The sequence below is a fragment of the Physcomitrium patens genome, chromosome 4, assembly GCF_059467195.1.
Source record: "Physcomitrium patens ecotype Gransden chromosome 4, ASM5946719v1, whole genome shotgun sequence".
In the NCBI taxonomy this organism is placed as follows: Eukaryota; Viridiplantae; Streptophyta; class Bryopsida; order Funariales; family Funariaceae; genus Physcomitrium; species Physcomitrium patens.
The window spans coordinates 4,473,369-4,498,313 of record NC_143413.1 but is presented as its reverse complement, the minus strand read 5'-3'; the positions used below and the strand labels follow the sequence as shown (position 1 = coordinate 4,498,313).

General features: G+C 31.9%; 1 protein-coding gene across 12 annotated transcripts; it reads right to left on the bottom strand.

The window, feature by feature from the left end:
* Positions 1-7,893: 7,893 nt before the first annotated feature.
* LOC112281250 (uncharacterized) lies at positions 7,894-24,930 on the bottom strand. 12 transcript variants are annotated; one of them, XM_073533373.2, is made up of 41 exons: positions 24,790-24,930; positions 24,394-24,516; positions 24,174-24,231; positions 23,780-23,937; positions 23,123-23,206; positions 22,856-22,927; positions 22,611-22,670; positions 22,236-22,466; positions 21,534-21,620; positions 20,686-20,988; positions 20,369-20,440; positions 19,916-20,086; positions 19,569-19,764; positions 19,313-19,411; positions 18,882-19,111; positions 18,353-18,413; positions 17,849-17,887; positions 17,422-17,472; positions 16,959-17,113; positions 16,623-16,783; positions 15,845-16,151; positions 15,310-15,582; positions 14,880-15,101; positions 14,634-14,727; positions 14,357-14,469; positions 14,066-14,134; positions 13,271-13,390; positions 12,742-12,837; positions 12,388-12,588; positions 11,978-12,232; positions 11,620-11,791; positions 11,320-11,411; positions 11,037-11,165; positions 10,774-10,858; positions 10,439-10,614; positions 10,188-10,332; positions 9,955-10,053; positions 9,557-9,839; positions 9,329-9,443; positions 9,052-9,153; positions 7,894-8,730 (listed from the first exon to the last, which is right to left on the bottom strand). In XM_073533373.2, exons 4-41 carry the CDS (start codon positions 23,900-23,902, stop codon positions 8,365-8,367), a joined length of 5,709 nt encoding a protein of 1,902 aa, XP_073389474.1. In that variant the 5' UTR covers positions 23,903-23,937; positions 24,174-24,231; positions 24,394-24,516; positions 24,790-24,930; the 3' UTR covers positions 7,894-8,364. The 12 variants fall into 12 exon arrangements, 11 of the variants coding, with proteins under 11 accessions (XP_073389474.1, XP_090105667.1, XP_073389473.1 ...); XM_090249541.1 differs by having other exon boundaries at positions 24,642-24,864; XM_073533372.2 differs by having other exon boundaries at positions 24,665-24,864.
* Positions 24,931-24,945: the final 15 nt, after the last annotated feature.

Below are 24,945 nucleotides of genomic sequence, written 5' to 3'. Positions count from 1 at the left end.
ATTTTTTCTTTATTTTTGTAGGAATTGCTTTAGTATCTAAGATGACCCATCCTCTTATAATCTATTACTTATACATATTAGCTTTGCAATCACAGAGAGACAATATATTCAAGGAGATGTTACATTAAACCCATCAGTTGTTAATTTGACTCATCCATCATTAGAATGACAAAAAAAATATGTCATTATCTAATTATAACAATACCTATATAAATACAAAATTAAGAAAATAGATTGTAAAGGTGTAACTTGTCATAATAAACATCATTGGCAAAGCAATTAGATTAATCATGGGCACACGTCCTTGGATGCTTTACCAAAAATGTTTTTACCAATGTCTTGTGCACCATTTGCCACAACATTGTTGGTAATGGCAATAGTGCTCAACAAGGTTGAATGCAATTTAGACACACCTAAGAATATAATATCCAAAATTTGAATCCTCACTTTGAGTTACAACAACATTGCTGAGTTTGCACAATGCAACATTGGAACCTGTAAATTCCAAAAGGAGAAAAAAATTGTAGTACTAAAAACGGGCTTTTTAAACTACAATAAAAATAATAACAAGATTTTGTGTATTACAAGCACATTGTAATTTTCTAATAGAAATCTTAGATAGGTGAATCACACAACAAACCAATAGGTAACTTATTAACTTGAAATTCACTAAGTTATATAATCTTTGCTACTTTAGACCATAGTAGCAAATAATGTGATTATTTTCTTGCATCCAAAGAAGATATAAAGGCAATTCAATGCTTTCTCAAATCCAGTAAAGTAAAAAGAATTAAATATTACATATAATATAGTATTTTTAATAAAACAATGGTACCTTCCAAAGACTGCAATACATAGTTGTCTTAAGACAACTGAATGATGATTATTTTTTGTATTTTTATTCACAACCAAGAAAAAGAATAAAAACAAGTATGTACCTAATCTTTCTTCATTATGTAATGTTCCAATAAAGTCTTCTTTTCTTTGGAAGTGAACATCTTATATTTATTCAATCAACTAGCTTTATGTCATCAATTGCTTTGAGTATGCAATCTTCTTCTTCAATCTTCTACATAGAGGTCCTAAGTTTACAAGAATATTATTATTAGTAAGTCTTACTCTATAATTGGTTATACAAGCAACTACTAAATAAAAGCATCTAGATGATGTTGATGCTATAAATACTCATAAATTAAATGAAGCTTTCGAATTAACATTGAATCAAGCTGCATATTGCATCAATCCAATATTATAAATAAAATTACATCTAAAATTTTATATGAATTTGAACAATGCTACAATATCAAAACAAGCATTGGTATCCACAATTTAGCTTAAGTGACTTGAGCATGATATAAGAAAGAAAGTGCACAAGTCCCATATAAATTGTAGCATCTTAAAGGTAGTTAGAAGGATAAGACTAAGACCTTGTGGCCTCTCTTAGACATCTATATAAACTACTTGTGAGCCTTAGTGAAGCTCAAACTCTTGATCTCTTAAGCAAGTTATCTTTGAGGTAAAAATTATTTATTTAACTTTTTTTATTTACTTATTATTTTTAAACCTTCATATCTTACTCATAATAACTTAGATTTATATATTTCTTGTATCATTAGAAATATTAAAAAATTAACTTTCTAAAAATATTTTTTACTTTTATATTTTACTTTTTACTAAATAAAATCTCAATAAACAGACTATGATTAGTTTTATGGTGTAAAATTGCTTGATTGTACTTGTTTTATTTGTTTTTGTATTTTTCTTCTTTTATTCTTGTTCTTGCTACTTCTACTTCACACCACCAATTACAAGTAACTTTTAATTAAAGCCATCTTATAATTTGGTTAAAAAATAAATTTTATACAAATGAGGTATAGAGATGGTTTATGCTCTACCTATCCACTTGCCATTCATTTTCAATGGATGATTGATTTGGTTGCTATGCGAATAGAGTTTTGAGGCATGAAGTATTTAGTTTTGGCAAGAGAAGAATTCTTCAATCATGTAAAAGGAAAGACATTGAGGTCAAAGTCTACGAAGGTGGTGTGTTGGTTTATTTTCGAAGATATTATATATCACTATGAGAGCATTGGAAAAATAAGAGAAAATTATGATAAACTTAATGTGGCAGAGACATATGATTTCTTCATAAGATATGAGGTGCAATTGAAATTGACTACCTTATATAACTCCAAAGCCAATGATAAGAATAAAAAGAAGCACCTTTAAATCATTCAAGCTTTGATCAAGACATGTAGAGATCAAGCAAGATTGTAGTCCAATCTTTTGCTATTTACTTTATGGATAAATAGGACTATTCATAGCACACTTACTAGCTATATGTTAATGAAATTGATGTTGGGACAAAAGCCCTTAATACCTACAATAGAATCTATTTATTATTGGTTGTTTTTATCTTAGGAAGATAAAATTGATAGAAAGATAAAATTGATAGAAAGATATTGTTAGAACTTCAAATTCACCAACTAAAAAGATTGTTTGAGGATCATCAAGTTGCTATAGAGAAGCTTAAGGTAGCAAGGTTGAACAACAAAGAGAGATTTAATAAAACTCATGAATTGAGACCTAAGCCAATTAAAGTAGGTGATTGGATTTTGGTTTATGATAGTAGTTTGATGCATCAACATTCTACTCTTTATAAGTTTTTATTGTATTGGTTTGGATCCTATGTGGTAGTTGAAGTGCATAATAATGCAACTTATTATCTTCGAGAGTTATTTGGAATACTATTAAAGATTAGAATTACAAAAAAATAAATTAAAATCTTCAAGTTGCAAGATGAGATGAATTATATAGAGGATTTAGAGGCTTTTGTGCCTCAATATTTTGATCAATGGTTGAAAAGTGATACAACTCACAATGACTTTAATTTTAATGATGGTGTTATTGTGGTCTAATTCTTTGGTACATATTAGAATATATACACGTTTGGAAGGGGTCAATGTAATAATATACTTAATTTAAGTACATCAAAGTTATTTAAAATGTAATTAATTTTAATTATAGGAAGAGACGAACATAATGCTAATATATTTATAAATTTAAATGAAATTCAAAATAAGAGGTTGTTCACTTAAATGGATTATTTGAACTTGAAAATATTATCTTTTAGGATAAATATCCAAATATATAGTAATTCAAGGTAAGTATTGAGAGAAGGTTAAGGCAAGGATTTTGAAATCAAGTAGGATTTTTTTTTTATTAGAATTTTTGAGCAACAAATTTTAAGATTGATTTGGATTTTTTTATGCTATTTATTAGATTTATTTTATTATTATTATTATTTTCAATAAGCTAAACTTTATTTAGATTAAGTTAGTAATAAATAAATTATAGATATTTTAATAAAAAGGAATTTGAATTTGATATTAGAATTAAAGATTAGGTATATCTTAGTATAAGATAAAAATTAATCTATAAAAAGTACCTAGCATTTGAACTTCTCTTATATTTGATATCATTTGGAATAATATTATATCTTTTTATAACCTACTTGTAATCAAAGACTCCATATTCTTCTAAGGAGACTCACCTTCTTGACAATACTGTACTATATTGTAATAAGATTTATATTGCTATAGATTAAAAAGATCTTAGATCTTAAAGATAGTTCAGTCCTATTTCATTGATATAAGAGCAAGTATTAGTCTATTCATTAGTAGTATCTTGATAGCCACTATCTAATTGGAGGTCAACTATTGTAGTTACATTAGGTATTTTTTTGAGGCTACTAAAAGCTACTTTTAAGAAGTCAGCTAGAAAGAGAGAAGGCATTATAGTAGCAGAATTCAATAAAGAAATTACAGCATGGAAGATATGGCAAAGTAATCCTAGATATAGACTTAGATACAATATCTCCTAGGTCAATTAGCTATTTTGTAAGGATAAATAGAAGCGTCTAGGACAAGAGAGTCAACATCTATTAGACTAAAATTGAATAAGTCCAATTCATATTCTACAACTTCAATGCAAGAAGATGTATATGAATGGCTCTTCAACATGCAACAAGACCTCCAACTATCTAGGGCAAATACCAACAAAGGAATTATATATATAGCAAGCTATTTGATAGATATAACAACCATTTGGTGGTGACATCGAGCTCAAAGCTATAAAGCTCAAGGTAGATTTTGTGACTAAGAAGAGTTTGAAATTGAATTTAGGAGTCAATTTTGGTCCATCAATACAAAAAAATATAGCATGCAATCAATTGATTAATCTTATACAATTCAAGTTAATACAAGATTATGTCTCCTAATTCAAATTTCTATGTTTCTAAATTGACAATGTTTTAAAAACAAAAATGGTCGATTAATTTATACAAGGATCAAAACCTATAATCCAAGGAGAGGTTGAATTAAAGGATCTATAAAAATTTGAAGATGCAATTAGGATTACAGAAAGGATTGATGCTATAGATTTTAAAACTATATTATAATAGGTGAGATAATTTAATATTAGCAAAACTAATGCATTTAAAGATGGAATTTAGTATTGTGTCCAAGTAAGGATGTCTATGCTAATTCACCAAGAATGAAGCGTTATCTATTGCAAAGGTCTACGGAGTAACATTGCATAAAAACTTGCTAAGAAGAAGGTTCTTCTAAATTAGTAAAGTAAATAATGTCATAAGTCCATGTAGTTATATAAGAGGAATTAAGCATTGGCTTTTGGTGTATAATTTGTATGCTATGGAAAGTAGGAACAATCGTTCTTTGCATGAAATTTTGATTTACAATATTGGATTCTTGCAAGCATTAGATTGGTGTGTTTATATTCTTGTAGTGTTCATGCTTCACAACCTTCCACCAATGCATAGTAAACTAAGTTGGATTCATCACCAATTGTGTTAAGTTCATCACTAATTAATTTGAATTTATTATCTGTTGAGTTTGGTTCATTGTTGATTGACTTGAATTAATAGTAAAAGTATTGCAACTTCATTTGAATTCATTTTGGGTTTGGAGTGATCAGTTGTAATTTTATTTGAATTTATTTTGGATTGCAATTGATTAATTGACAAAGTAATTTGAATATAAGATTAAAATAGAATTCTATTCTAGCAAGCTGATATACTTTATTTTGTACTTATATACTTATAAATATTGATATGATTTTTGATCAAGTACACATAAACTAAAGATATGCTCAAATAAGCTACCTTGACTTCCTCATCTTAACACCACTTTGATTATTATCTACAATCATTGTTTAATATCTATGACCATATCCCTAGTCATTACATCTGCCATAAGTGCATGCACCTTGTCATTTATAAGATCCATTATTGCTTTCTTACAATACACAAAAGAAATCAGCACAATATCTATCAACATAGTATGCAATAGTTGACTATATGATACATAGTATTTTTAAATCAGTTAATTTAAAAGAAGGACAAACTTTCTTTTAGACATTGCCTAGTTTTATGAAATAAAATATATACATAAAGGGTTGGCTTCCTAAAGTTTTTTTCAAAACCAAGATTTGATAAGTAGATTCATAAGCAAACTTTAAAATAATCCATAGAACAAATTTTATATAATTTTGCTTACAAGAGAGAAAAATTCTTTAACTTGAATTCTAGACCTCAAAGCAACTTTTGTATACATACAATCTTTTTGGTGCATATAGTCTTTTTGGCACATATACATTTATTTATTTTAAATTTTTATCATATTTCTAGTCTAAAAACTTAAATTTATGGTTGAATATGATTAAGACTAATTGTAAATTTGACTGTATACTTAAACTTGAAAAATTATATATTAATATTCTTATATTTCAAAATATTATTTAAAAATAATAAATTTAAAAAAATGACTTGATTTTTATTTTTTTAAATAGCTTAAGTTCTAAAAATCAATTGGATTAGGTCTGGAGTCAATGTTTGAGCTTTTTTAAAACATTACTATTAAATTTGGCTTCAAATTTAGGATTTTTTTTTTCTTATTATTCCAAACTACTAACTATTTTTACCTATTATATATTCCTTTGTACATTTACAAATAAAATATTCTAGTGGAATTGTTTGCCTTGTATTTTAGCTATCTAAAAATCAATAAAACTATCAAAATATTTTATACTCTTTATTGATTTAATTAATAGTTTTATGATTTTATCATATTAAATTAATATCTTAATTTTATATTATTTATGTAAAAGATAAAATAACAAAATACAAAGATTCTTGATGTAGATTAGAATGTATATTTAAAACAATTTACACTATTTAAACCAATTTTTTTTTACCTCTCATGGATATAGTTTTCTAGTTTTTGTAATAAGTTTTTGTTTGGATTTTTCTTTTCTTTGATATCTCTTTAAATCATAATAGTCATAAAAATATACAAGTATCTTTTGATTTGCTTGGAAATATTATTTAAATCAAATAGAAATTAAAAAGAGTTTAAAATATATTAAAAGTATGACATACTAAAAGTGTTAAATACATCTCAATAAACTTCTTAATGTATGTCTATTATTAAAGACAAAGGTGAAATGTTACAATTTTGAAGTTGTTGTTAAAGAGCTTAAGATACAAGATATTGTATTAAAAATAATGATCAACATGAAATAATATTTACATTTATGATTCGGTATAAGCATCAAATTTTTAATAGTTTCTTAAATATACTTATTAAAATATTTAGTAGCATTTATAATCTTAATATGTGGTTTACTTTTAGAAATTATCAATTAAAAAAATTAACTTTAAATTTATTTGAATATGAATTACATACTACTTCATATATATAATATTATAATATGTAAGTTTTTTGTATATTGAAGTATTAATTTTTTAAAATTTTTCTTCAAAGATTTTTTTCTAATTTAATACAATTTATTATTAGATTATATTTTAAAATTCAATATAAAATTTTATAAACCAATTTTAATTATATTTTCTCAAAAAACATTTTCTAAATTATTAATGAATATTTTTTTCAAATACAATTAAACTTTTATATATAGAGAGAGGCTTAAGCAAAATTATCAAAGGATAATGAATCAATTAATGGATTAAATAATTTTATAATATTTTTAAAATATAATAAATAAATAATTTTTTATTATTGAATTTTTTAAAAACCATAGTTCATATAGGGATTTTAAATACAAGAATATTTTAAATACAAGAATTCTTTAATTTACATCAAGAACTTAATTGAAATTAATTTTTTGTTGTTAGATCATTAGCTAAACAATAATATTTTTTATGTTTTTTTTTCAAAATATTATTCTGATTATTATTATTATGTTAAATTTTATTTATATCTTAAATTATGATTATTTGATTTTATATGATTAAAAAAGAAAATATGTGCAAATAGTTTAACATTAAAATTAATTTCACAAAAGATACTGATATAAAAATATAATTTGTTAAAGATTCCATTTTGATTCTTAAATGTTTCTATTTATAATTAAAATAGAAACATTTAAGAATCAAAATGGAATCTTTAACAAATTTAAAACCGTCATAAAATGAAATATATGAACAAAGATTTAACTCGAGATTGTTTGAAATATTAAATTTGTAAACACTGTATATTTATTTTATTCAAAAAATATATATTAATGTATACATATATACATACATACATACATACATATATATATATATGTATATATATATATATATATTCTCATTTTGGTAGCTGGTGAATTCAGTCAAGATTGTTTGAAAAGTTATTCACAAAGACAAGCAAGGCCCCCCATTGTTATTTTCTATGAAAGTCATGGTATTAGTAGGAGGCTGACAATGTACTTGGATCTACGAAGTAAAGTTTTAGTGGACGAAAGAGACCAACCTTGTGGCCTCTTGGAATGTGAATAGTACACATGAATGCAAACAAGGGGCAATTGAAAGAATCCAAAAAGTCCTGTTCAGTAAACTACTTTATTTACCTCCCACTGTAAGTTTTACACACTAAAGTTCCTCGAAGCAATATTAGATTGGTCTTTTTGCAAAGTGGCAACTAAGCTCATTAGAATTGTATCCGGCAACTTTAGGGCTTTCCCCGACGTCATCAAATCTTTGGCAGATATCAGTAAACTAGACTATTATGTGGAGTATTTGAACTGGGTATCGACAAGACATGTATTTGGACTAACTATTGCTTTGGCATAAACATAGTCTTTCCTCAAATCAACAACTACTGTGCTGCAACTTGCAACACGATGAGTTTGTTGAAGTTAATATTACATGGGGCCAGGAAAAACAGACAGCAAAGTGAATGCTGAAATCAAAAATGCAGTACTTGACTTTTCTCGACCAATATACTTGTACAAGTTTTGGGGAGTTGCACTTCCATCATGATGGTGCCAGTCTTACAATAATTACTTTTTATGTGATGCTCTTACTGGTGGTGGTGGCTTTACTCCTACGTTCAATGGAACTGGATATGCACACGAACGGCCATAAATTTTGAACAAAGCTACTCGGAGCTTTGCCGTCGCATCTTTTTGCAGCACGTCATCAATTGTGAACCACATCAGTGGTTCAACTTGTTCCTCCGCTAACGCATCCACAAAGACTTCGATGGTGTGGTTGGCCTCAGACGATATGCAACTCAGTGGAGTGCAGCTCGGTGAGGGTGCAGCAACCTGGTTGAGAAATTCAGCCATGACATCTTCGATTTCACAGAATAATAGAATAGGCGGCTTTTGGGGTTCCACACATTCCATTCCTGTCCGCTGCTCACACTTTCACACCCAAACATCCAGCGTGTCAATATCTATAGAAGCGTGAAGTGTTGAAAGTGTTTAACACTCTGTCGATTGGCAAACCTTCAACGAACTTGGTTCTGAACTTTATTATGATTGAACATCAAGCGGATACTGACTGTCATTGTGTACAGTGTGCATCGAACTACTCCACTCTCTATTATAAAGGATTTGTGTAAACAACTGGATGTTTTTTTCCAGCTCCGGTGGCTTTTATTACTTTACCTTTCCAGCAGACGACAGTATCTAAACTGATATGTGAGACCTCGGTCATGTATTTCTATGGACAGGAGATAATACCGGTTTCCTTGAGAAGTCATCCAGATATGATTCGCTTCCGTATGAATCACCGGGGCTCCTAGGCACAGATATGCTCTCCATGTCCACTTGTTTCAACATCATCTACACACAACAATCTTAAAACTCAGCAATCCACTTCGCGGACCAGAACTCTTCAGTCTACAAATAACAATCTTCATATCAATGAGTTTTTTGTGAACTGGGATTTCTAGTCTTCCGCAGTCATGTCCTTAACATTGTCGCTTCTAATGATCGCAGAGTTGTGGCTGAGATTGACCTTCAAGGAAGAAATGTCCCAAGGCTTTACAGCAGACTCCTCTGCTCCTTGAACGCCGTTCGGAAAGCACAAGCACAACATCTCCTCCGCCGACAACGTTACATTCATTGGGCCCCTACACAAGTTACATCACAAATCCCTCATACCTTTAATGAAACAAACTCATCCCGATTGTTTGCAGCTAAATGTGAGTGCAGTGGAGAGAGAGAGTCGAGAGAGAGATTGTACATTGGTGCGCCAAGAACGTTAAAAGCCTTCCTGATACTCAACTCCTTGTCTAGATCACGACAGCAGCATAGCAGCAGGCTATGCCATGGGATGCCAACTTTTCCTTTGTTGAGAAGTCCATAAATAAACTTCTTCATCTCTGCTGCGAAATCCCATTCTGACTCCACTAGTGGTGACGCCACCGATGGTGACGGTTTGAGTGGAGCTTCTTTTCTTTCTTTACTTTCTACAAACATGGGTTTTCCGCTACTGCCCACCGTTGCTTCTTCTTCGTCGTCCACATCTGTAAAAGTTGAGATGGCAATGCAGGTCTGTCGTTTTATTTCTTACCCATTTATGGTGGTAACGAAGCGTTAAGCAGCGAGGAATTTGTGCTGCCGTGAGGAAACTATGCTTACCGGGATCGAACCACATCCAAGTCGCCAGGAAGTCTTCCAAAGTGAAGAACTCATTCGTAGGATCGGTCAAACTCTTAGTCGCCACGACCACGAAGAAATCTAGAAAGCGCCACTGATTCATCAGAGACCAGTAGAATAGCCTTGCATGGTAAAAGTCCCAACCAGCCAACAGTTTATGCCGCTCGGAAAGAAGATTGAAGGGAACATGAAGTGGGACGGTTTAAATCAATCACCAGTGCGAGCTTGCACAATGTCGTCGATAGAGGATTTGGATAGGAAGTAATCGAAATGTGCGTCAGCTAACGCCACAAGGAATAATCTCCAATCGATGACGAGCTTGAAGTTCTGTTCTGGCGGGTCTACGTCCTCCATCGTTGACTGAATTGAGAGGACAAACACATCAGCGATTATCATCACAGAAATTACTGTATATTTTGCATTATTGCTGGTCTCCGAAGGAACCATTACCTGAAAGAGATTTTACCTCTACAACCTCTTCCAGCTTCTCAACCCAGCGCTGGAATGGACCAAAAGGAGTATTCTGGTTGCAAGGAAGGCGAGGCTGTTGCCCCTGTGCGGGGTCTTCCTTGAAAATCTCGTGAATCTCTTCGATGATCTCCATCACCCACATCTTCGCATCGTCCAGCGCCACGTAGGACTCTGCAAGTGAGGAGAATCAATCAATTGTGGTTGCGGTGAGGTTGATCCTGAACACACTCTCTCGCAAACCACGTCTTTTTAACAATCTCAGTTCTAGTGCAGGTTGTGTAAGTTTTTGTGTTGGAGGAGATTTGCAGTTCTGATTCATCTGTTGCTTACTCGCAGGTTTAAATTTTTTGCCCAATGCCAAAAGCAGCCTGACATGCCATTGAACCATGGTTATCGGCTTTAGTGGTCCAGGTTCCTACACGTTTGGCACAAATCAGGTATATGAAACTTGACAGAAGGCTCTTAAGAATAATATCAAGATTTGATCCTTCTATCGAATGCAGTTAATTGAAAATCACAATAGATTAAACACCAAAGCCCAGCTCGGTCGCTTCTTCTGGGACTGGAGTTGCAAACTTGATTACTCAACACACCTTGACGAGTGTGGGCACTGCGATAATAAAACTATCCTCAGCAAAGAAGCATTGGAACCACAGAGGAATCCTCTCGATTGCTGAGTCCTTAATGTAAACAATACTGTCTTCCATCACTTTTGACTCTCTCTGCACCCAACACAAATCACAACCTTATGCAATCAGCGGACTCTTCTCTGGCACTGCCGCACTGGAGAAACAATGTCTTCGAAGTGAAACTGATGAGCCAACAAACTAATACTGCAATCAAATCTCAAGGCTTAGACTCCGAATACTATATTACATTGCTGACTTCGACTATCGAAGCAGCCAGGTGTTCGTATGTGGTGGCTAGCATCGGGTACACCTCTTCGAAGTAAATGCAGCAATTTCTAGCTAAATTATTTTTGTCCCGTCACACCCCATCCACAGAAATGTTTCAGTTAAACGATGACTGGTACATTGTAGCAGATCGCACACAGAAACATCAATACAAAAATTCAGATATATATATATATATATATATGGAGAGAGAGAGAGAGAGAGAGAGAGAGAGTTGAATAAATCTGCAAAACAGTCTGATACTTGAACAACACAAGCGCACCAATGAGTTCGAGACGATAATACAGGATCTGGTGGTCGCGAGCAATAGCGGGATCCACTCCAGGCTCCATGGGCACTTCCATCCTCGCTATCGGCCACAGCATGGAAACTGCAGGAGTGGCAAATCCAAGGTCGTCGGCAGGTGTGTCTACTATCCTCGGCACAGATTCTCCCTGTACATGATTCACTAAGCACAAATCAGACCTTCATTTCAGTTACACCTGTTGGATCCATCCACGTAACATTCCATCACTCAACAATGCTCACTCTTTCGAGAACAAGCATGCTGCAAGGAAAAATAACAGTGCACATGAAATCGACATTTCAGCTTCGACTTTTTCAGCTTATGAACTCAATACCGAGGTTGAGTTTTTCGCAGTATCCTTGGCGGAGCCCCGAGAGGAGCCCTTGACGGAGCCTTTGGTGGAGCTTTTGGTAGATCCTTTGACGGACCCCTTGGCAGATCCTTTGGTGGGATTTCGGAACGATGGCCGTTTCTGCGACGCTCTGGGAACAGGCGGCGATGAAGCGCCGATGATAGACGGCCCGAGGGATTCTCGTCCAACTATTGCGTCCAGCATGCGGTTCGCCACAAGGAACGCTTGGCACAACCCCTGCAATTGGACGTGAAGATGAAGCTTGTTACATAGCAGAGGACGTGATACATCCCCTGGTATTGAAAGACCCGAAAACAGTACCCGAAAGGTCCACTCACAACACTGTCTTTACAATGTTCAAATTTGGCACACACTCAACGCGGTCCGAGAACCTTGTAAAGCTCTGGGTAGGGGTGTTCCAGGGTGGTCATCCAAAACGGAATCGGAAATGAAACCAGCGGTGGCTCCATGATGCTTGCCAAGCTGCACAGGAACTGCAGTGCGAATGCAGGCTTCGGACCCTCCTCCTCCTCGTGCTCCGCCTTTGTGAGGTACTCATGCACCAGGCTGCAGGATCCAATGTGCCGATCCAGCTGCACACAATCGCAACCCATCGCCACAATGTGCTAAACATCAGCACCCACGCGGACACTCACACACACAAAGAGAGACATACAGATAGACCCGGTGCAGATTTGCGAAGTGGGTGTGTGGGTGTGTAGAGCGTGGGGCTTTTTGCGCCGCACCTCGGCTTGAACGAATTGCAGGAAGCAGTTGGCCATCGCGGATCTCCATGACGCTTTGAACTCGCTCAGAGATCGATCTAGATGTGCCTTCACTTCCTGCACGAACCACTCTCTCTCTCGGATCATCGCTTGCTTGTGTTTGTGTACACTCAAATACATATAAATATATATAGGGTGTTCCTAATGCCACCACAGTTTTTGTTATTTGCTTATCATTCACCAGTTGACATAACTTTGGTTAATGTCACCAGTTATTCTAAACTTGCAGATCTATAAAGAATATGTGCTTTATCCATTGTGCCGTATATTAACAATGTCCTATATAATGTATTGTGGTGTACAACACACAAGTTTAATTCAACTTGTGGTGGCATTAACATAAACTATGATAGTGTGTGGTGGATGGCAATTTGTGATGGCGCTAACAAAAACTATGGTGACATTAACAACAGCATATGTGTATGCATGAGTATATATGTATATATATGAAAAAGAAAATGAATGAATGTGTGAGAATGTGTGAGGGTACCTGGTTGCGTTGCATGCAGTGGGTCCTCAGTTCCTCCGCCACACTTGCTGCTTGATTTTGCAATGGCACTTGGTTGGCTTTGTTTTTGAAGAATGCAAAGTCTTGGAGGTTGTATTTGGTCTGTGAAATGACCCACTCTTGCTCATTGTATCAATTCATTCCTTTTTGTCTTTCTTTCTATCTTTGTACACATTTGTTACTTCATGGAATCTTTTTGTAGAGTTTGGTTCTCACATTGCTTGTATAATGTTTAGTGGGTTCTCTTATGAATTAATGCCACTGGTGTATTAGGTGAAGAGAGAGAGGGAAAAAATAAAAATAAAAATAAAAAAAGATCATTAAAAGAGGGTTCATTGCCATCCAAGTCACTTCATTCAATATCAAAGGGACTCTAATTCAAATTTAAATATAGACTATTGCACAAAGAGTTTGTCATGTAGATTGAAAATTATATTAATTATTAAATTAAGAAGAAAATGTTTAAATTGATCTTCAGATTGACAAACTTTGAATAAAACTATTTCTAATAGCAACCTTTAATGCCTACATTGTTTCTACTTTAAATTTAAATGATTGCTTGTGATCATAAAACACATGATGTATTAGAAATAATGATGTTACAAATAACCTAAAACTATTCAATATGCAAGATCATTTAGTATCACATAATAATTATTTATTTTTAAAAATCATGAAATCAAAAGATAAAACCCCTTTGATAAAACAATGAATGCATTTAAGGTATTGATTTAAAATAAGGAGAAATAATTCATTCAAAGAGTTGAAATGTAATACTTGATATTTATTGAAGATCTCCTGACATTGATTTTTACGCTTCAACAGTTCAAGGAACTCAGCTTTTAACTATAAACATCAATTTCAACATTTACAAAATAAAAAACATAAGTTTTCATTAGAAACTCATATACCAAAAGTAACAAAATTTTCTCAAATTAAAAAAATAAAATTCATGTTTTATTTAGTTTTCTACAATTATGAAACAAAATATTACATTTTAAGAAAAAAAATCTATCTATCTAACTATCTATGTATATATACAACACACATACATACAAACAAACAAACCTTCATCATTGCACTATATTGTGTAGCACGGATATGCCGAATTTGAAGATATGCCCGTGGCAAGGCATCAAAATAACTATCTTCAATATCACTCCATACTCTAAATAACGGTTCTACACATTTGATAATTACATTACAAAGTATTACAATTCAAATACCAATGATAAATTGTGTTTAGCTTTATTCATCAAATTGTGATCTACATAATATAAATAAAACAAAATAAAAAATGGTTTTATACAGATTTGTATTACTTGTCTTTGATTTGAGTTCTTACTCGATATTTTATGTTTCTTTTCATCAAATTCAATGCGCCAATCCTCATCTTTTACAAAGATATCATTTTCTGAATTAACTAGTTCCATCAATGGCTGCATAAATTTTTATTTTTATTTTTTTGAAGCCATCAAATTCCACCAAATTTTAATTAATAGAACACACCACAAAATTTAATTTTCGAAGTCCTGTATAAAACTAAATGAGTTAAACATATTGTACCATAAAGAAAAAGTCCATAATTTACCTCAAACAGCAGTGGAGGTGGTATTGGCTGAATTTGTTTTTCTTCTTTTTTTAATTCATCTAAAGTCGGTGTTGATTTCAATAATGTATGAGCTAATTCTAATGCTTTTTTTGCACTTATATTTGCTTCATTTATAGCTTGCATTGATTTTTTAGCTTGATCCATCATGTCCCTAACTCTTTTTCTATGATGAATTGCAATATCCGTTTTCTTTGCCTTGTCCTATATATATATATATATATATATATATCCATAATCATGAATTAAGCATTGGAAAATGTCTCATATAAGATTATATATATATATATATATATATATATATACACACACTTATGAAAAGAAAAAACCAATATTACTTTTACATATTGTTGTGTAACAATAAACTCAAATCTTTACACAATAAGCAACCATAACTAATGTTTGTAAATACTTTGGCTATGTGAAAAGCCTCTTGAGCTTTCTCCAAAACATCTTCAACTTTTGTAACAATGGCGTGAATTTGTTCAATTTGTAATTGCACTTCATGAAAGAGTGGAGCTATCATTTCATTTGAGGTTTTTTTCAAGTACTCTTTTGCAATGGGGATGGTGTTTAATAGTTTATCTAGTTGTTTTTGTGCCTCAATATCTGTTACCATAGCATTAAAATATTGCTTTGCAACTTCTTGTGCTTCAACTATTGCCTTTTGAACCTTTTTAACCTCCTTCAAAAAATAGAGTTCATTTTAAGTAACTGTTACTTTCAATACTAACAACATTTGTATTTAATACATGATTTTAGATGCTATATGTAAGCAAGCATGACATAGAATATTTACTTTGAATGATAATCTAATGATGATTTTTTTGACATGTTTCTATTCTCCAAATTTACAAAGAATGGTCATTGTTATATATTCTCCAAATTTACAAAGAATGGTCATTGTTATATATATATATATATATATAAATAAGTATAATGTTTACTATTTGTGCAAGTTGTTCCGCTTTAGTGATTGTAGTGGTAAGAATCACCACATCTTCAAATTTTAAATGAGCATCCAAAATTAGAGTGGCTATATTTGTTGCTTCTTCTATGTCTACAAGACAATGGGCACCTTGTATTGCCGGATGCCGAGGACATATATTTACTTTGGTATTCAAAATATAAAATGTGTTTTGACATTGATGTAAATAATTGAGCATGTCATCCCATTCTTTGCTAGCCAATCTCATTCTATCATCTAAGTCTTTGTGATTTTGGTTTAGTGATTTCACTCTTAACGCAAGGCCTCTATTCAAAATTCAATTTTTTAAACATTAATACGGATGAATCACTTTTCTAATTACTTTAGAATAAACTATATATATATATATATATATATATATATATATACTTCAATTCAAATAGTTTTATTTATTTATTTATTTTCGATGATGCAGAGAAGGATTTATTCTCAAGCACAAGAATTAATGTTCATTGTTCAGTACTACTGAACAATGAAAATGCCTTATTTTCAAGTTGATAGAATAAACTTATGTCTGGGTTGTCTGTAGTTCCATAAATAACTTTAATCAATGTGGTTAAGCAATAAAGATATAATTCATGATACCAAGTACAACATGCTTTGTAGTAGTTCATATTATCTTATATATTTCTGTCTGTCTCTCTTCTTCCCCCTCTCTCTCTCTCTCTCTCTCTCTCTTATATATATATATATATATATATAGAAATATATACAGGAAGGTGAAAGTTATTATTCACATATTAGTTTCAAATGGAGGGGGATTTAATTCCAAATGATAATCATCTCCTGTGAGAGGATCATAAATTTTTCCAACTGCTCGATCAAGAGCATCTTCAAGTCCAACACTCTCCAGAACAAAAATCCCATCCAACCCAGAAATAGCTCTATGTGGGAAAACCTGGAATTATTACTATTTATTATTCTTATTATCATATATATATAATTAAATTATTTATTTAGAATAAATAAAATAAACATAGTAACTTCAAAAAAGAAGCCGTGTTAAAAAATTATTTAGACACACATTTTTCTGCAACTCATCGTCTAAGAAATAAAACAAGATACTTTTTTACATTTTGAGGAGGTGGAGCAATTTTTGAAGCTTCAGCTTCAACTTGCTTCCAAAACATGTAATCCTGCCCAGTGAGAAGTTTTTCAAATTCAGCTGCCTGCCCGGGTGTGGCTGGAAATCCATCAAAGCAAAACCCGGGCAGCATGGTTTCCTTCACTGCCCCTCAGCAAAACTTTAAAATTCAGAAAATAATAATAATAATAATAATAATAATAATAACAATAATAATAACAATAATAATAACTACTACTATTGATAAGTCAGAAGTATTTTATTCCTTTCTAGTAGACTACTAAAATGGATTTTGTTTTGTTTTAATTTAAAGAATAGCAATTGCAAAAAGTTAAATGTATAATTTACTCACATGCATAATGTTTGTGATTGTGATGGAATGATTAATTAATAAAACGTATTTTATAAGTGCAATGCATGTAATTAGATTATATGGAGAAAAGTATCTTAACTGGGTTTCTTAATTGAATGCCTGGCCTTTCTCAAAGTATTTTTAGAAAAGCCTAAAAAAGAATGATGAGTCACTACCATTCGATCTATTTGTTCTGAATAATATGAAAGTATTTATGCAAATATTTGAAATCAACAACTACAAATAAAATTTTGCTTGGAAAAGGAAAAGAAAAAGAAACAGTTCAAGCAATCAAACATAAATTCTTTAAAATTGAAAATAATTTCTGGAATCGTAATATTATGTGGAAGTGTCATAGGATTTTATTTTATTTTTTCAAAAAATGCAATGTGATATTTCCAAAAATAAATAAATAAATAAATTTCTAATATTGTAATGTTATATAAAAGCGGTTTTTATAAATTCGTACAAAAGAATATAATTGATGACATAATTTATAGTCAATTAAAATTTTAAATGAAAATTACCAAGTTTGTTAGATGCTTCAAAATTTTCAACTTGTTGCTCTATGAAATTCAACACATTAAACACTTGAATTAGTATTAATATTATGTCCTCTAATAAAATGAAATCTCAAAAAAAATATTGTAAATTTTTATAGTAAACATATTAGTTTTTAAAATATTAATGCTTATAAAAATCTATAATTTAAAAAAAAAATCAAAATTTATTCCAGGTTTTCATGAATATTCCATAGAATTATTTGAAAATATATAACCCAATTGATTGTGCATAGTTTTGTGGTGATATATTTATGCAATCTAAAGATAGCTTTCACTTTTTCAAAAAACAAATTTAAATGTGATATATTCTTGAGACAAATTTCGTAATTTTATTTTTATTTTTGTTTCTTTAATTCTGGATAATCTCACTTAAAATTAAAACATATTAATACAAACTAAAATTATAAAGTACATTTAATAAGTTTTTTATTTTCTCATGAATGAGTTAATGAAACAAGTAATAGTTACCATATCCTTTTAAATCACTGACAACCAATATCATTAAATGAGCAATAACTTCATCAGGAATCTGCAATTTCAATTAAAAAAAACATAGTACCAGATCTGTCTTCACCCAAATTTATTAAAATTTATCAATATATTTATAGAATCTTAGTAATGTAAAATAATAAATTTAAATTTAAAAACATTATTATCAGTATAACAAAATAAACTAAGAACAAGAGTACACAATTCAGCTCATGTTTAAAAACGTTAAATTAAAACTTTTAAAAATGTAATTAGAGCATTTTCTAGAGAAGAATTATTGTAACATTTATCAACCAAAACAAAAACCAAAAACATTTAAACTTCTAAATGTGTAGTTTTCAGTTTGAGTACTAAAAAGAGGCTTAATAAAGTTATACTGTTGTGAATTTTATCATTTAAAAAATTTAGGAAACTACTTCATCAAGAAATGTTTATTTTAAATGATATATATAGATATTTTTTGGAACTGTAGTTAGTATGTATGGGAATTGTGTGTGTGTGAGAGTACAGGTAGATTATTATCAAGAGCATATTTGGCACGCATTCCAAGTTGTCCTTTCCATGAATAATTGTGATATGGGTTAGCATTAGAAATTGGTGTGGGTGATGGAATTGGTATTGGTGGTGAGTCGTCAATCAAAGGCAAATCCCTTACAGCCTCGACGCATGTACAAGAATCATTTGTAGATGTTTGTGAAGAAGGTGTTGTTGGAGAACTCACTCGAAGATTTCTATCCTCTATTCAATACACACCATGAAGACTTTATTTTAAGTATTGTGTGATAAACTTGCTATGTTAAAGATAAATCTAAAAATCATGTAAAATTAAATGTGTAAGATCTCAAAAAAATTAAAATCATTGAAATAATGATTCTATCTATCTATCTATCTATCTATCTATCTATACATACATACATACATACATACATACATACATACCAGAAATAGCATATTCAATTGCAAAATGAATCACAAGATTGGCATGTATATGCACTAATCCAAAGTTTTCTTCCAACTGCTTGCATAGGATGGTCTTTCCTATCAACTCAATTTTGTTTTCACAAAATTATAATTAAGATTAATGTCATGTACTTTATTTTATTGGATAAATAAAACTACCATTAAATATATATTTATAAAAATAAAATTAGAGAAGATTGAATTCAAATGTAAGAATTGGATGACAAATGACAACCTGAGTATGGAGCCCCAACAATAGCCAACATGAGACTAAATCTTATCAAACTAACAAAGTGATGGTCTTTGAAATCCTTCGAATGCAAATGAATTTTGTGAAGATGTGCTCCTAAGAATGAATTCCTCCCAATGGGACCAAATGTTATGGGACTTGCCCAATCTTCTACTTCCCTCCAATATTGATCTGCTGCCATCTATATTGCATGCAAATTCATTCCCAGTGATTAAAATCAATAGCAAAAAATAATACTTTGGTTGATTGACATTTAATTTTTTATTTTATTTTAAAATCATGTACATATATACATATACATTCATGGTAATGGATGAATGGAATAGGACTACCTTTGCATACATTATATCATTTGCATTAGCACAATTGATACAATGTGGCGGAGGCAATATTGGTAAAGCATCCATAACATACAATAAACTCCATTCTTTCCATTCTGTTCTAGGAACAAAGATCCCAATGTTCACTTTGTAGTCTCCTGCTTTTTCACCAATTTCAAAAATCTACAAAAAGAATTAAATCAAAGAAGAATAAGAAATTATATCAGATTTGGATCACAGTTTGTATGAAATAATAATAATAATAATAATAATAATAATAAAGTGAAGTACTAAAATACTTAAAATAAAAGTAAGGTCAAGGAATCTGATATTTCATAGTATCAGATAGCAACTAATGCTTAGTCCTTTCTTATACCCTGTAAATTTAATGTTCTGATAGATAAAAATTTAAACTGAAATTAAAAAAAAAAAAAAAAAAAAAAAAAAAAAAAGTTTGATAGCAACTTGTGAGATAGCACTATTGCGAGCAACTTTTTCTTGAACATTTTGTTCATTGTCTTCTTCATTTTTTCTTTTCTACAAAATACAATCAAAATTTGCAATATGTGTAATAGATCTAGGATGTTGAAGTTATATATATATATATATATGAATCATTTATTTTTCAAAAAAATTGTTTAAAATGTGTAGGATTTATTTGATTACTATTTAAAGTATTATTAGAAATACAATGATTTCATGTGCTTGTGAATTCAAAATATTTAATGAAAAATCCATGAAAATTAAATGTATTTTATTGAGAGAATTGTTAGTAGAGGTGCCTGCCATATATCAAGGATGTGCAGAACTTCATCTTTATAATTTTGGTGCATTAAAGTCAAAATCATTCTGTCACGTTCTACAGATAAAATCCATTCTAATTCTCTTTTTTCGTTTAATTGTCTTTGTATACTTGCATCATTTCTTACAGATAGTTCCAACTCTGATTGAGAAACCATATTTTCTTCTTCTTGTTGTTGTTTTGAAATCACACCAAAAGCGTTTGAAAAATCATAATTGAATGACTGGTTTTTGTCATGTTGTGTACTTTCTGTTTCCTTTTTATTATTTTTCAGTAAGAATTCCTGCAAGATTAATTAAAAATACCTGACTTGGCTCATTACTTTTATAAATTTTATAAGTAATTTTTAAGTATGAAAATTATTGAATAAATCGACTTTTCAATTGTATTTACAAACGCTCTTTTTAATTTTTTTAATTCGTTATTTTTTCCATAAATAATTTCATGCCTTGTGGCTTATATACATAATGGCTTATGAAGTATCTGATTTTTTCAATAAACCTTTCAATGAACTTGCAGCTTGTAAGTAAAGTACTTAATGCACGCATCAAAATAGCATACATGGAAGCAAAGTATTTTTTTACATCTACTTCACACACATATATATATGAAGTTTTTAAAAAATAATATTTAAAATAGAATTTATTATCAAAATTAAATTGAGGAAAAAACCTAGACTTACAAAGATCTCCTTTTGAAAAATACAAATATATCTCATAACATTGTTCCAAACATTTTTAACAACCACACAATTCACTTAATAAACCAGCAGAAAGTCATTCAATACATAACTAAAAGCAATGGATTTGAATGTTTTGAGGCACTCACTGCTCTTCTTTCTTGAATTTCTTGAAACTTTGTTTCAGCTTCCTTCTTCAAACGAGCTTTCACACCATTTAAGTACCTTTTTGATTCCTAAAAGAAAAAAACCCTGCAATGATTCTCTAAAAAAAATAAAAAATAAAAAATTTCAAAACAACTCAACAAGTCACTTAGTTAGAATTCAGTCATTCAAGGAATTATGTTAAGGTAATAGTCATTCTTTTACTTATTAGAATCAGCCAATCAATGAATTTCAAGGACAAACATCAATTATTATTATTATTATTATTATGATTTATAGAGAGAGGAATGTTAGATAGACCCAAGCTTTTACTAAATTGATCCACCCATCCTACAATTACATCAATTACATCTAGATTCATTTCTCCAAAACCAGTGAAAACCAACCACATTCATTATGATTACCATATTCTTCATTATGTGTAAATTCAAACAATAAATTGATGTAAACAATAAATTTAGTAAAAACTTGGGTCTATTTGACATTCTCTTTTATATATACATATATATACACATTTATATATGCAAACAAACACACCCACCTAAAGTTTGTTACAAAATGATAATGACATATATACACACACATACATCTAAAGCCTGCAACAAAAGCACAACGAGTTGAAATCACTCATCTGCAAGAGAGCATAGGAGAGACACCACAGTGAGTAGAGATTAATGAAGTCTCACTTGTCTCAAGGCAATGTGATCAACAGCAGGAAGTGGTGGTGGTGGTGGAAGAGGAGGAGGATGAGTGTCTGAGCCAAGCATCACAAAACCAGACTCCCATGTCTCCTCTTGCTCAGCCAAGGCTCCCTCACTTGGTTGTAAGGCCAGGCCATGCTTGGCCTCAAACTCTGCCAATGCTACTTGTGTCTGCTTATCCTCAATGTAGGCATTGTTCATTTTCCTTGTCAAGCTCTGCACACATACACTCCCAGCACCCACACAGATAACTTGAACATTTTGCATCTCTCTCTCATGCTTGACATATAGAGGAACTACACCAGACGGGATCTGTGGAGTGTCTGGATTCTACTGCCTAAGTTAGGGTATGACACATACGTGTTGGATGCCTGAGATGTCCACAACTTGCTCTGCATTGAGTAGAGTATGCCATGCTTTCTGCACATGGAATGGTGGTTCATGTGGAGATGAGGCAATGTGGTGGGGTCATGAAGAGACTCAGAAAGAAAGCACAGTGGGGTGCATCACAGTCCTGTGTGCAGTTGGTGAAAACCAGATGGCATACAGATTCCAAGAGTTGATTGACTGGATTCAATCCAGGTTTGAAATGTGGGGTTGCCTACCAGGTGGGCTTCATGGGTAGCTTTGGCAAGTCCCTCCTCTCTTAGAGAGAATTCCAGTTGCTTGTGGAAAAGCTGTGAAGCAGATGCACATCCAAGGACAGATAAATAATGAGATGCAGGAGAGGTAACAACTGGAAAGTGTTCTCTAAACATATCCCGAGCAATCAAACAAGGATTTAAAAACCTACAACCAGAATCAGAGTTTATGAAGGAATGAGAGGAGAAAATTTTGTTTTGAGGGAAAGAACACTAGGGGTTCATTGCGACCTCAAAAACTTCATCCCGCAGCTGTGCTCTGTCAACAATTCCATACTTGTACATGTTGGCTTTCCACTCCTTGTGTGTTCTAGCCTGGAATATGAAACACAATTTGTGCTTACAGTTTAGGGTTAACAAACATCACCAAAAGTAGCATTTGGTGACCACAGATGTGTATTTAAATTACTTAATCAAGAGTTGAGCAGCTTCTAGAAGACTCTTGAAGCAGGACTCGAGAATTTGCTTCTTCAGAACCTAGTGTCTCAAGACAGAAGCACCGATTTTTTTAACTATTTCTAAAGCCTCATTAATACGACCCAAAAATACGAATTGAAATAGAATGCATGAGTAGTAGTGGGAATGTCTGCATGCGGCAAATTCTTCTGTTGAAACTGACTCATGGCTATTCTGAACAGTTTTTCTTAACCAAACAAGCTTGGTCGTAACGTCAAATTTGACAGATTGATAGTGGGAAACATCATTCATAGACGATGAGTTCTCGTAAAAGAAAAAAATAATTAGAGATACGAATAATAATAATAGTAATAATAATAATAATAACATATGTTGAGATTCGTAGGATTATCACATTACAAATTCCTCCGATTTTATTTATTTATTTATTTTTGTCTTCTTTTTTGGGAATCATAACACTTTACATCTCACCTGAATCGCCCCTTCGTCCCTGAATTTAGCCAAGAGCTTGCGCTCGACCATTTGCATTCGCGACAATTGTTGTGGTGGCGGCCCCAATGTTTGCCATGGCGATTTCAGTTCTTTCAGCGACATCTTGCTCAATTTTCACTCTCCCTTCAATAGGAACGCTGTAGCAATGCATTCACCGTGGTCTTAACTCGTGCACCAGATTTTCACATGAATCAACAGCATTCACTAGCAATTCCAAACTTGTAAACTAGTAGCTGCCATTTCACAAGTTTTAACAAAATAATTTGAAGTCCCCACCTTCATTATGTAAAATTAGGGTTTGCAGCAAAAGAAAGACAAATAGATGAATAGAGAATGTCGGGACTGGGATTATTGAAGTCAGAAAAGCCTTCACCTGCTCCCTTTGAAAAGCAATTTACATGCGAAAGCGTCAACCAATCCAGCGCTGCAACCTACACAATGCGAGCTTGGAGCTACTGGTGCTTGGGATAACCTACAGGGTGGATAAAAGGCATTCCCACACGGACAGCTTGTGTACAAAGGATGCAACGAACCAGGCCGCCTAATTTATCATGGCAGGAAAATCAGAGGTGGAAACATTCTTGTCTCTCTACCTTAATAATTCATGGTTCCATCCGGGCAACACCGTCACCGAAGATTATTCTTCAATAACAAACACATGGCACACAAGAATAAACATTCTTAAAATATAGGTATCTGTTTCACGGCTGATCGTCCTGCAACGGATTAGACAAAATAATTAGATTCCCAGAGTTCTAGCCGCTTCGTCGATAGCATGCAAAACCAAACCTCGCCATGGAATATATCCCAAGTAATGAGCCACCTCAGAGTGGTCACCAACCGACTCTAGCAATGAGACTTGACCTCATCTCCCGAGTGCCCCTGGAGCCGAGGACTGGTGAATGCCTAGAATAGAGCTCCTTGTCTCCTTGAAAATGGCGCTTCACTTATATATGGAAATTGACCAATCACAAGCACATTGAGCTCACCAATAACACAACTTGACCTGGTACGCTCAATCTCGCGACGGAAACGATTGGCAAGACCATAGAAGAGAAAAACCAAGTTGCTTCATTCCACTGTCACTAACTACTGAAACGTCAGGAACATACAATTACAATACTCAGTATTCTGCTTCAGCGATA

Bases quoted from the DNA above. Each gene is read 5' to 3' on its own strand.
- LOC112281250 (XM_073533373.2), bottom strand. From the start codon at position 23,902: ATGTCGCTGAAAGAACTGAAATCGCCATGGCAAACATTGGGGCCGCCA. The intron at 17,114-17,421 runs GTTAAGATACTT...GCTGAGGGGCAG, and splicing joins GCATTCAATTAAGAAACCCA to TGAAGGAAACCATGCTGCCC. The intron at 12,838-13,270 runs GTACCCTCACAC...TGGTTCGTGCAG, and splicing joins ACTGCATGCAACGCAACCAG to GAAGTGAAGGCACATCTAGA.